General features: G+C 43.4%; 1 protein-coding gene and 1 pseudogene across 1 annotated transcript; one reads left to right on the forward strand and one right to left on the reverse strand.

The window, feature by feature from the left end:
• Positions 1 to 13,212, forward strand: part of LOC124320441 — a 313,411-nt pseudogene that overhangs the window by 252,577 nt on the left and 47,622 nt on the right.
• Positions 531 to 10,389, reverse strand: LOC124320262 (relaxin receptor 2-like). The gene is made up of 22 exons (XM_046783057.1): positions 8,765 to 10,389; positions 7,199 to 7,321; positions 6,495 to 6,614; positions 6,323 to 6,378; positions 6,105 to 6,163; positions 5,826 to 5,897; positions 5,223 to 5,294; positions 4,825 to 4,968; positions 4,630 to 4,698; positions 4,420 to 4,491; positions 4,244 to 4,315; positions 4,092 to 4,163; positions 3,869 to 3,940; positions 3,736 to 3,807; positions 3,586 to 3,653; positions 3,359 to 3,520; positions 3,080 to 3,225; positions 2,774 to 2,921; positions 2,507 to 2,636; positions 1,419 to 1,551; positions 1,292 to 1,352; positions 531 to 1,223 (listed from the first exon to the last, which is right to left on the reverse strand). Exons 1-22 carry the CDS (start codon positions 8,886 to 8,888, stop codon positions 820 to 822), a joined length of 2,451 nt encoding a protein of 816 aa, XP_046639013.1. The 5' UTR covers positions 8,889 to 10,389; the 3' UTR covers positions 531 to 819.

A 13,212-nucleotide genomic window follows, 5' to 3' on the forward strand; every position in this document is an offset into this window, starting at 1 on the left:
GTGTTTTTGAAATGACGAAATTCTTCGAGCATTTGACCGGAGAAATGTAATATGGCGACCCAGGAAAGATGATGACAGGAAAAAATAATCTAAAAGTCGTTTTTTAAAATCCTGAGCCGTACTTTTTTTTATGTTGGCTATATTGAACAGTCGGCTCACGCCCGCACGTAGCTGCCAAAGTGGACGACTTCACACTCGGAGAGAAAGAAAAAGAAAATACGGGACTGCGGGCTCACTCTCCATAGCTCTCAGGACGACGAATCCAAAAGTAATTGAACGTGCCTACCGAGCTGAGCCAAGAAACTACACTTCGAAATGGTAGGGCTGATTCAAAAGAGAGGCAATAAAATCAAACCGGCCCATTTTTCTTCTTCTTTTTCTTCGTTGGTTATTACTCTTGTCAATGCCATGGGCAGCATAATTGATTAGAAGGCCTATCAGGCTCAGTTTGTGACCATGAACAACTAATTGCTATGCGTATGCATCGTTTTAAGAGTTTTCTTTTGATAAGATAACAGAAAAGAAATGCATTAGAGGTCAGAGTAAAACATGTAGAGATACTTGATCGTCATACAAATATATATGGTACGTGGAGAATTAGCAGAGTTTATTTTGGTTGTTGTTGTTGTTTTCTTTTGTATATTTCCCCTAATGAATGATTTGTTGTTGATAATAATACTTGGAAACGGCGAAAGAGAGATTCAATAACACTGAATTTCGACGACATTGATGGTCTCACAATGAAATTTAGAACAGATTTTGAATTAGTGGTGAAACATGTACATTAATTATAAACAAGTGCTGTTGTGGAATTGATAGTTACAAGGAATTTCTCCGGCCGGCCATGGGCGACTGGAGGCTGACCATTTCAATTAAAACCGACGGATCGTGAATGCCGTCCATCAGGGCCACTGGATCTGCAGCGACGACAGTGGTGGCGTGACCGGTGTCCCTGGAAATTCGGCGGGTGAGATGGAGGTGTTGATCCCAGCTCATCCGTCGGTGATGAGGCGACAGCATCGGCTGCAAGTAGCTCTGATCGGCCTTTAACTTGATGGACGTCGAATTGAAACGGCGGCTGTTGTTGGCGTTCCCAGCTCCCGTGGCCGCAAACAACTGGGCGAGTAGACGCCGGAATTTCGGCGTTGTGAAGGTGTAAAGAATCGGATCGATGGCGGCGTTGATCGGCACAACGAACACAACCACCCAAATAGAAACTTCATCTGCAACAAAATTCAAAAATCAATTTCAATTTGACAGAAAAACCAACAAGAACATGATTCGGATTTACCTGGAACCGGATACTTGAGAAGGACGAGAAGTCTGAGAACGTAGACGGGTGCCCAGCACATCTGTCGATATAAAATAACATGTGGTGAATAAATCTCCGAATATGTACGAGCTGATGAAGGGCTTACAATGTTAGTGAGAACGATGAAGAAAAAGCGCAGAACGAAATCCATATCATTAGGATTGGCTAGGGGCGTTTGGCCGCGGGTCCGTCGGATGCTCACAAACAAGCCGACATAGGTGCAAATCACCACCAGAACGCTGCAATGACACACGAGAGAAAGCAAACATGTATAAAGAACTCGAGATAATAATAATAAGCTTGTAAATAAAGTACGCGTGCGATAGCTTATATATAACCATCCCGTATGTATGCAGCGTGAATTCATTCCAAGTTGTGCATAGTTAGGAGAGCTAGGAAAAGGTGGATGAACCAGGATTCTAGCGCATCAATACGGCTTCCGGGCATTTGAAGTATTATATACAGTACACCTTTGTCTCTCGTCTATTACGAGCCCGCACACGCCAACCGAGCTGGCTAGATAGACTTTCGACCACCACCACACCCGGGTCACGCAGGGAAGACTGTAAAATCTCTCTGCTATAGCTTGAGTCAGTGTGGTGAAAAACGGTCGTAAATTCACAACGTCCGCTCCGACCTTTTTGAAACTTTTTTGGCAGGAGCGCACGAAACTTATATTTTTTTTTTATTTTTTTTTTTCGGGTGGTGGTGGTGGTGGGTGGTATGATACTATTCTATCCCATTCAATATAGAGATCTGGAATAGAAAGCGCTCAGAATAATAGAACGGGAGAGCTGAACAGCAGGAAAGCCACTGGCTTCTTTATCGACAAAACCATTAAGTGAAACATAAAAGATATTGCACAGGGAGAGATAGAAAAAAGAAGAAGAGCTGGAGCTCATTGACGTCACTGTAGAGTTTACCCTATCGATACTAGCCTATACATAGGCCCACCATGTAGATAGATGTACACACCGTACACGCAGTGACACACAGAGAAAAAATGAAGGGCTTCTCTCCTATATTCGACGAGAATAGCCCGATTGAATCTGCAGCGATATAGTCAACTTGGTTGGGGGGGGGGGGGGGGGGGGCGGAATGTCGAATAGAAAGGGAGAAAAAACTAGGCGAGTTACCGATATGGAAATGAGCTGATTATATTGGATAGATAGAGAGAGAGAGGCATCTCCTTACCATAAACTATTAACGCCCAAGAAGATGAAAGCCGAATACTGCCAGCCGAGTGAGAGCGACTCTCCGATGTGCAACGGGAAGCAAAGTCCGTTGGAGCCGTAGTAGTGCGTCGACTGCCGCCAGTACAGCACTGCGCGCCCAGCATTTTTGCATCAACGCAAATACACGCACAGAAAACAAAAGAAGAAAGAAAAAAAGAAAAGAGACAGTGATTTATTGGAATTCGTTCAAGTCGAGCGCAGTGGGCTGACATGATTAGTTATTTACCCGGAACGATCGCCATAATCAACCCGAGCCCCCATATGAGGACTAGGCTAATTTTGGCTGTCTTCTGGTTGAGTTTCGTGTAGCCAAACGGCGAAGCTATACATAGGAAGCGCTCCATTGACATGAACGCTAAAAGCAACAGAGAAACCTGAAAAAAGAAAAGAAAAGAATGACGATCATTTCAAGAATAATGAAAGCTATTTTCTCGGTCCGTTTGCGATGATGCGCATCAGTCGTGGCCGATCGCCAGATAGAACCCGCCGGGACCCACCCCTGGACTATATAATCGTTTATATGGACTAATACCTCGGTTGAGGTCATGGCCACGACCCCGACGAAAGTGCAGCCCAGCGATGAAGTCCACTGATGCGAGTACTGGCGATAGACTTCGCGGTACTGCAAGTCCTGAATGGCTATGGCGAATAGGTAGAAGCCCATCAACATGTCGGCCACTGGACGACGTGAGAACAACGCGGTCACGCAAGGTTGGACGAGGAGATGGTCAAATAAAACGGTCAAAGATGAAACAAATCAGTCAGCACACAAATGGTTAAACGGTATGGGTCATGAACAAGCTGTAAGAACCTGCCAAGCTCCGGATGAAGTTGAGGGGCACTTTATTCTCATCTTTGAGTATGCCCCGCCCTAGCAACACGAGCGAATTGCCTATCAGAGTGAAAATGGCGATGGCCCACAGAATAATCCGGATCAGCGTTCGATTCAACAAATTCTCCGTCGAGGATAATCCTGTGCAAAATAAAACATTTTGAAGAAAAATGAAGCGTGTTGAATCTAATCTTATGGATGTATACCGTCAGTGTTGGGCCGGCATTTGGGAACGGACGGAACGTAACTGCAATACTGGAAGCGAATAAAGTACCTGCGTGAAAAAAACCAACAACAAATCATCGTAAAGTAATGACGACTCAAATTGGCTCGCATAAATTCTAAATTGTCCTTACACAAAATCCAAATTGGTTAAACTGCTAAACATGTCGACGTCGATGTTCTGGATATCAATATCCTCCAAGTTTCTATTTTTGCACGGCAAATTTAATTAAGGATAAAAGGTCGTTGACGTAATTGAGAACTTACAAGGATTTGATGTGTTTCAACGGTAGGAAAACTTCGGCGGGAAGTTGCAGAATATTGTTGAAGCCCAGGGACCTCATTAAAAAGTTAATCAAATTCATTAGGCCATAAAGTCAAAAAAAGAAAATGAAAACGGCCGATTCTGCGCAATTGACATTTCACGAGTAGTCCTCGTCTATCCCTGCCAATGTTCGTTGTTTTCTTTTACAAAGTCAAATATACTTACAATGATGTTAATTGGATGTTCTGAGCGAAGAGCCGCGGTGGAATAGTTGTGAGTAAATTATGGGACAGATCCCTGCAAATGGAAAGGAATGTGGTATAACAATATTAAACCTCCAAAGTTGATGGCAATTGATTAACACGAGATATTCATACAATTCCTGCAGCTGGGTGAGTGTCCAGAACGATTTCGGGTGCAGCCGAGTCAGTTTGTTTTCTCGCAATGATCTAACGACATATTCATATCGTAATTGGGTCAATGAGACGACATTAAAGCTAATTAATTCACTGCCGACATTTTTAATAATAGACTTATAATTAACCAAACTTACAAATAAGTAAGAGAGCTGAGATTTCGGAATGTCATCTCTTCAATATACTGGATTTCATTATGCTCCAACATTCTAAAAGTAAAAGTAAAATTCCGATCGTTAAGATCAGACGGAAATGGATTTACACAACACCAAAGTTCTTGAACGGGTGTAGGCGAGTAGGAAGAAAATAAACAAAATAATGAAAAACACTTGTAACTGTGCACTCACAATTCTCTCAGGTGTATCCAGGACGAGAAACTGTGATTGCTGAGTCGCAAGTAATTGCTAGACAAGTCCCTGGGGAAAAAATAAATGAATGAATTTAGACCCAAAGGGCATGCAATCAATATACACGTGCGTATATGAATCGGCCTATAGGTGGCAATCAAATCTAATAAAAGATATAAAAAGATATATAGCTACAGCCATTGGAGATTCGGTAGACTGTTGAGAGCATCTAGGGAAGTGTCGTTGATCTCGTTATTGTCTAGAAACAATCGCGTGACGTTCCCCAGTCCTTTGAATCCATTGGGTTCGATCCCGCTAATGGAATTCTTGGACAAATACCTGTTTTCATCAGATCCACCAACCGATACAAATAAGATATCATTGTAAGAGTATGTATACATATTATACAATTGAAGTCAAAGTTAAATGTAACAAAGTCAATAAGTGCGCATCGAATATAACCGCCGGTTTGACTTGTGATGGAATAAGAAAACTTTTATGTTCCTTTTTTTAAATAGAATCAGTCTGGGATATTATTATATATGTCAGACGATATAGTAAATAAAGTTTGAGTGTATTATACTGTAACTTACAGGAATCGAAGAAGTTTTTGGTGGCGGAAAACGTCATTGGCAATCGTCCGGATGCTGTTCTGTTCCAAATGTCTGCTCCCGTGCAAAAAAAGAAAAAAAAAAAAAAAGAAGAAACCCCCCATGAACATTTGCAAACAGAAAAGCAAGAAAATAAAAGATCAGAGAAAGAGAGAGTCAGAAACTCTGGCACATACTATAACACTAAAAAGATAAAAAAAAAAACCCCTAATTCAATTGAAACTGCAGCGGTATGGCAGTTCTAGATACACCACTGCAGTACAAACGTGTGTATCTAACGTATACGGGTAAAACGGATATGGAAAAAAAGAGAAAGAGAAAAAAAGGAGTTCGTTTTCACTGTGTACGTGTGTGTTAAACTTAAAGCCAAAGTTTGGAAGCTATATAGGGCAATCGACTTGCTGGGCAAACGTCCAAACTGACTTCTGAAGTAATAATAACACAGTGACACAACAAAGAGTATATGAACAGAGCAAAGGAGGAAAGAGAGAGAGAGGGAGAGGGGGGGGGGCTGGATAAAATGGCGTCAAAAGTTTTTATTGTTTCATCTTATATTTTGGGCTTTTATAGTGTTATTATACTGACATGATCTCCAGAACGGTGTAGCGGCTGAACGCGAAGCGGGGTATAGTTTTGATGCTGTTGTTGGCCAAAATCCTTTAGGTCCGGAGATGTTGTAGAAGAGAGAAATATATGGAAAACAAAAATGAAACAAAACATCAGAGGAGGAAATCATTTGTACGTTGTTAGTTTTTCAACACGACGTTGAATGTTTAGTAGATCTAATCTAATCATCAAGCGTGTATACGTGCGCATCTGCTAATGTAATATGCCAACTGAATCATCAGAAATTTCAATATTTACAGCCGACTGAGTGTGTTGGGCGGTGTGATCTGCTCCGGAATATTGGCGAGTCCCATGTGCTGTATTATGCAAAGAACACAAAGAGAGGAAGGGGAGAGGACTCATTAGAATGCGACGTTGGTTGGCCCTTTTCTTTCTTTATCGTCTATGTATAATGACTAGCCTCGTTATTCAAATGACTCCGGGACTGAGAGAATAACCGGAATGGGCCAACGTACCTTACAAAATAGATTCGTCTGCTCGCAGATGCATTTGGCCGGGAAGTTTCTCAACACTGCGGGTTGTTTTTGTCGTTGTTGTTTTCAGATCGAGAAGATAAAATACAAAAACGTCATCAGTCGTGAATTTCACAATAAGCGCCATTGGATAAGGAAAGAAACGGGAGCTTACGACAGGTGTGGTTGGTCTCCTGCTGGCCGGCCAAGACGTCAGGAAGCCCGGCTTGTTGCTGAGTCTTGTTCAGTACATTGTACCAGTCGGGCGCCAGAAATGTGCTGCCATGAAAGTCCACTATACATAGAAGGACAAATAACGAGGGGCTGATTGATTATTTCAGCGCGCTTCACAATATACTATAACGACTGCTGCTGCTGTAGTTGGGCGGCCCAGTTAATCATCAGCTGTTTGATCACAGCCAACGGACTACGGCCATCAAATCAATTTTCGTCGCCGATCGAAGGTCGCCGTTTTCCTCTCTAACGACTGGGTTTTCACGAAGCCGACTGTTAACATATGTATAGTCTATTGTCACGCTACTTTGGAGAGTCGCATTCCGTGACGAATGTCGAACTAAGCAATGGGTAGGGAAAAACAACAAAAGGGGAAATGACAAAACAGAAAAAACACACGGACAACACAGCGTCCGTTTCGGATAACATAATCAACCGGTTAGCGCTAGATTTGTGTGAGCCAACCGCGCTCTATGGTTTATACACACACACATACTGGTGTACGTCATTTTCTTTTTCTGGACGCCCGTCCGTGTTTTTAAAAATTGCCCTTCAATGTTCAGCTTCATGTTCGCTGGGGGTGGGCGGGCAATCATCATTACGTCGACAGTTTTAAAAATATATGTCTATAAATATCATGCTTACCGCATTTGTCGTACTCCTCGTCTTCTCCGTTGGGACAATCGGGATCGTTATCGCAGTAACTCTGTTGAGGGATGCAGACGGACGAGTTGCCGCACTGGAAACTCCCGCTCCCGCAAGGTCCATCTTTTTTTTTTTTTTTGTTTTGTAAATTCAACAAATGCGCAATGATTAGAGAACAAAACATGAATAGAAATAGATGAGGGGAAGGAAAAAGTTCTATTTGAGCAATCAGATTTGTTTCCCATCGCGACGACAACAGCCAAGACGTCGGGCGTAGAGAAATAAAAGGACACTCACGCACGAGCAAACAAAAAATAAACAGACACACACACACACACACACACACACACACAACAGGGAAATCAAATTCTAATGAGGTCGTTCGTATGAGTGCGGGCGAAGAATCAAGTTTTGATTTTTGTTTTTTCTTACCGCCGTTATTTTTATTTGTTTGCTCGATGCGCATTTTCTAAATTTTTCTTGTCTTTATGTCTAAACCAAAGGAAAAGGTCAAATAACCGCACACGGAGTATATAATAATAAAAGGGCCAATATTGTCGATATAATGAACTGGTAATGTCATTCGAGTCGGCTGTTGATTTCAATCATTCGATGATGGACCCCCGGCCCATTTTTGGGTGGGTTCTATTATCGTGTCCCTTATGTAAGAAAATCCGGGTTCGGTTGCCTCATCACTACGAAAGTTGTGTGCTGCGCCCGCAAGAAAATAAATTTAAAAGAAGGTACCATAGTCGGAACAAACACAACTTCACGCATCCGGACAAAAAAAAATAAATAAAAACAAATAAAAGTTTTGGTTTTCTTTGGGGGCTCTGCGTGAATCTCGATTGCTTGGGTACGTTCACATTTTGGGTTTTGTTTCAAAACGATAGCCACTTACGATAGCGAAACACGGGTGACAGTCACAAATGGCCGGTGAATACTAAACTGACGGGGAAAACTGTCACGAAAATAACAGGTTTTGTATTTTTCTTTACGCTGCTGCTGCTGCCCATATGGTTTTAAGTTTACCACTCTTTATGCAAAGAGCGACATAATACTACACGACGCTCTTTATGGTGGAACGTGTACATGCTGTTGGGGGGGGATCGGCCATATCGCCCATCGATTTCCTATAAATACAACCAAAAAAAAATTGTCCGAAATAGTGACTGAATAATGCGAGCGTATGTATACGGTCATTGCGATGGATCGACCAGATACCCGCCCTGAGGTCCGTTATCGATGGAAAAATAAATTCGTCGCGTCCCATATTACATAGAGAGAAAGAAGGAGGAGGGAAAAAATTGTTGTCGGACTAATAATGTGACTATATGTGTGACACATAGACACACAAGTCGAGATAACAAACATGGGTCTGCCGTCTGTCGTAGACGGTTTTCGATGGGGCTGTAGAGAGAAAGATGGAATCTCTGAGATAAGACCAACATATAGAAAAGCGGACTCTCCAAAATAAGAGGAAGAAGAAGAAGAAGAAGAAAAGATAGATGTTATTATGTAAGAAGAAGAAGAAGAAAACTGATGTGAGAAAAAGAAAAGAAAAACCTTGGAGAACGAGGAGGAGGGTGAAGGCGCAGACGACCAGGACAATGGAGACGGTCAGTCCGACTATCAGTAGCACCCGGCGCGATATAACCAATCCGTGACCACCGCCCACAGAAGTGGGCATCGTTTCGTAGCGATGATCTCCGTGTCGGGCGCAACGAGACACGCGGATCAACACACACGCACACACACAACACAACACACAACAATTCTCAGATTCTTCTTCTTCTTCTTCTGGCCAGACCGGGTGGTGGTGATGGCAGCAGGAGGCCGGTTGGAAGATCCTGTTTTTCTGATGTACGTACTCCACCGCTCAATCCGGATTTTTGTTATTCCGTCTATGCCCGCAATCACAAAAGAACAAAGAACAAACGGGGGCGGCGACGCTCGGCTGTACTTCCCTCAGCCAAAATTGTTCGGCACAATCAAAATCAAAATAAATCAAAATAAGAAAATCAAAGATGGCGATGCGATTCAAGCGGCTGTGTTTTTTTTTTCACGAAGACGACGACATATGTCAATGACAATCAAAGGTCGTCGTTCAATTTTTCTTTTCTTTTCTAGAACTTTCCGGGGGGGGGGGGAGGGGGGGGCTAATAGCCTAATAGAATCACTGATTTAGTTTTGAAGAATAAAGAAATAACTGAATCCAGCAGGAGCTGTAACGACAGATTGTCATCAGGTCACCACCACAAACGGGAGCGGCTGTCTCGTCTTCCTCATCCGACACCGCCATCACGACGTCATTCGCCTGCACGGGTGACGTAGGTTTTCTCTCTCTCTCTCGACAACTTGAACGGCTTCTATCTGTCACTTGGCACAAGTTTAATGACTGTGTGCGATTGCACAATCAGCAGCAACCACACCGAAATGAAAGAAGACGATAAATTAAATTGTTCGGGATTGGGTCACAATTTAATAAAAATGACGGTCTCAAGAACCGGTAGTGTGTCCAGGAGTGTCAGTTGATGTCAACTGAAGGGGGGGGGGGCCACCACCAGAGAGCTCTATCACGGCGCCGGGCCCTAACCTTAGTTCTTCCAATTTTCTATTTTTTCTATTTTTTTTTTTTTTTCTCGGCTGGGTTTTCGGTGTTTTGGACGTCCGTAGAATTCCAATCAGGTCCGTGGCGTGGCGATGCTGCCAAAAAGATCACACGACTTGAGGTGACCGGTCGCGTCACGGACTCTCAAAAAACACCTTGAAATTATATTACGAGAAGCCAAGAAATTTTGTCATTTTTTTCTCTTCTCTTCTTTTTCTAGTCGACAAATAAAAAGTCCTTGGTGTGGCTGTCGCCGTCCGGCCGTGAAGTCGAAATCAACCAAATTTTTAAAAAAGGCGCGCACTTTGAAAATTTCAAAAATCTGAAAATTTCGAAACGAATTTCACTTTACATTTTTCCGCAAACGAATCGAAACCAAATCACTTTTAAAGTCGCGACAGGTGCGCGTGTGTAATAGTGGCGGGACCGGATATGTGACAACTCGGTCGGTCGATGCTGGTCGACTGCCGTCCAAAAAAGCTCGGCTCCTCTTGGAGGGTCTCGACGCGAGATGGAGAAAAACCTTGCCAGGTCCACACACACATAGCCAAAACGCGGGAAGAATAGTAGCGCATATGTAGTCGAGTGGATACTACACGTAGGTGTTCGCGCTGCCATGTATATGTGTGTGTGTGTGTAGTGCAGCAGCAGAGAGAAAAAAAACTTTGCGCGTCTGCGCGCGGCCCGCGCCAAGACAACGACCCAGGAGACCGTAGATGCAGCAGCATACATCTTTTCTCTCTCTCTACTTATTCTATCCGCATGTGTGTAGAATAATAGGCAGCAAGCTTATTGAGAGAGAGAGAGCTAGGCAATATATAATTTCGTCTATAGAGCGCGCAGCTCTACTTTTGATTTTAGATTTTTAGATTTTCAGTCTCTTGCCATTTGGAACTCTGGGGGTTATTCAGCTTCTTTGGTTTGTTGGTTTCCTTGGTATTTTTATTATTTTCTTGGGAGGCTGCACTTCTTTTCTCAGATTAGTTTTTTCTCCGCTCGACTATTCACGACGACAGGCTGGTAGACTCGGCAGCGCTGAAAGGCGGAGAGATCGATGGATCAGTGGCAGTTATACAAAAGGGACGAACGACGAGAAGATGTGGCCCATAAAGAAACGCACGACCGAGTCTTATTGTAAACGCCAAATTCCCCTCGCCAATGGGAACACAGTCTCAGACTTTCAAGTATGCTGTGCAATAATAAAAGACTTGAGAAGGAGAAGAAGAAGGAAAAAATAGCTAGCTAGTTTTTGTTTTCATTTTATACTTGACTGGCAAAAAGGCAATGCCCTTCAAATGTTGCATGCCGGTAGGCTGTGTGCATCTCAAATGGAGACCAAACCGTAGAAATAGAACAAGAAGAAAAGAAGCTTGCTTGCCGTGTGCAATACAGACAATAAAGATAGAAAACGCCAGCCCAGCTATACTGATACTAGGTTCAGTCCAATTATACGGTATCTATACTCTATAAGGTGGAGTTAGCTTTCTAGTAGCTTCTGTGTGTGCTCTCTTATTACATGCTATATATAGAGAGTTGGAAATGGGGAAATAAAAGCATTCCGCTCGGTGGAGCTTATTTGCTATATCGCTGGACTCGGTCGACAATCTCCTTCGGGGGATGCGATAGATATGGTTGCTCTGTGTGTGCGTGTTTGTACGTACAATGTTCTGTCCACATTTCGGAGGGGGGTTTGTCGCACCCCATGAGCTTCCGGCTGACCAGACTTGTGTGTCTACTGGATTGTCGGTCAGTTTCCTCTCGCACCCTCATGTCTTCCTCAAGTAGCCTACTACACGCTGCTGCGCTAAATATATCAAATCGACTCGGCTGTGATGTTATCCAACCGGAGCGACCCTTTCTACTCCGAAGGATATACGGTCATACGGATCACGCACCGGGGGGTGTTGTTGCGCATTGTATATATAGAGAGGACTCTCCTTCCAGCCTGCGTATGTTTACTAGTCATGTGAAGTCATTAGGATGCGCGGAATAAGACTCTGGCGTCGACGTTTCCTCCACGGGATTAAATAAGAACAGCATCCGCGACGGGCAGCGATTGCACTTAACCGGCCGCCCTCCCCGCCCCGTTTTCTTAATACAGAGTGAACATTAACACTGATGACGGCCAACAGCTTGACATGCTAATAAAGCTCCGCCAGGATATCGCGTCTGTGACGCATCATCACGGGAGCAAATAAGTCGCAGTTTTCCAAAGTGCCATTGACACTTGATACACAAATAGGAAATGTATTAAAGCCTGGCTGGGCGGATGCGTTGTCGACGATGGCTCACAGGGCATTTGCGCAAGCCGAAAGATTATTATTGTTGATTATTGTGTTGCAGTGTACAGAGAATAAGCGGATCAAAGTGTGTGACTCAAATAAATGTGAAATTGCGTCTATGAATCACGACGACAAAAACAGATCGCGTAACCACACACGACTGAACCCGAGACGCAGCCAGCGGGCCGTTTCCTGCCGCCGCCTTTTCTGTATGTGCATGTGTAATAAACATGTGAAGAGGAGGAGGAGGAGGTTGGCCAAACGCAACGGACCCCCAGTTGGTGGCCCGTAAACTATTAATCGCACCAACCAACTTCGTATTGGTTCATAAGTCTGAAACGTAGAGACGTCGGGAAATAAAAGGCCGTTGACTCACAGATGGTGGCTCTTTTTCATCTTCTTCTTCTTCTTGTTTTTTTCGGGCCAAATTCGTGAAAATGTTTTTACCGCGACTCTGTGTGTCTCTTTCAACTGGAAAGGGAGAATAAAGAATAAGATGGAGCGTGTCATCATCCATCACGGGGGCATGTGTATAACCTACTTGGCTTGACATTGCAAAAGATCTATCATCCAGGAGAAGGTCGGCACACAAAACTAGATTGTTTTATTTTCTCCGGCAGCAGCAAAAGCTTCTACTTGCTGCCAGATCTATCCATCCGTTTTCCTCTGGGTCATCCATCCATCCATCCATCCAGCAGCGCAAGAGTCTGAAAAACATTGGGTGCCCAGCAATTATAAAATGAGACTCAACAGACACACAGTTCTCTGGGTGCGTACAAAAATAGCAAATAGGGACAAAGAACTTAACAAGCAGATGGTCTCGCACGTTCTCTATGATAGCGTCCAAGTTTTCAAAACTTTTTGTTTTGTTTTGAATCCCCCGCCATTATTTGCCGAGTGCGGGAGAATTCGAATCGGGGATTGGCTTGATTTCGATTTCTCCTATTTCGATTTATCTCGACGGGTCTAATGGTCTATAGACTAAAGAAAATGAAGAGACACATTTCAAATAGTAGATTTTCCACATCCTCAGACTATACGTTACAGATTATGGAAATGTGTCTGATGTCTGACACGAGACGAAAATAAAGCCAGACATGTGACGCGACTAGATATGAATA

The sequence above is a fragment of the Daphnia pulicaria genome, chromosome 1 (assembly GCF_021234035.1).
Source record: "Daphnia pulicaria isolate SC F1-1A chromosome 1, SC_F0-13Bv2, whole genome shotgun sequence".
In the NCBI taxonomy this organism is placed as follows: Eukaryota; Metazoa; Arthropoda; class Branchiopoda; order Diplostraca; family Daphniidae; genus Daphnia; species Daphnia pulicaria.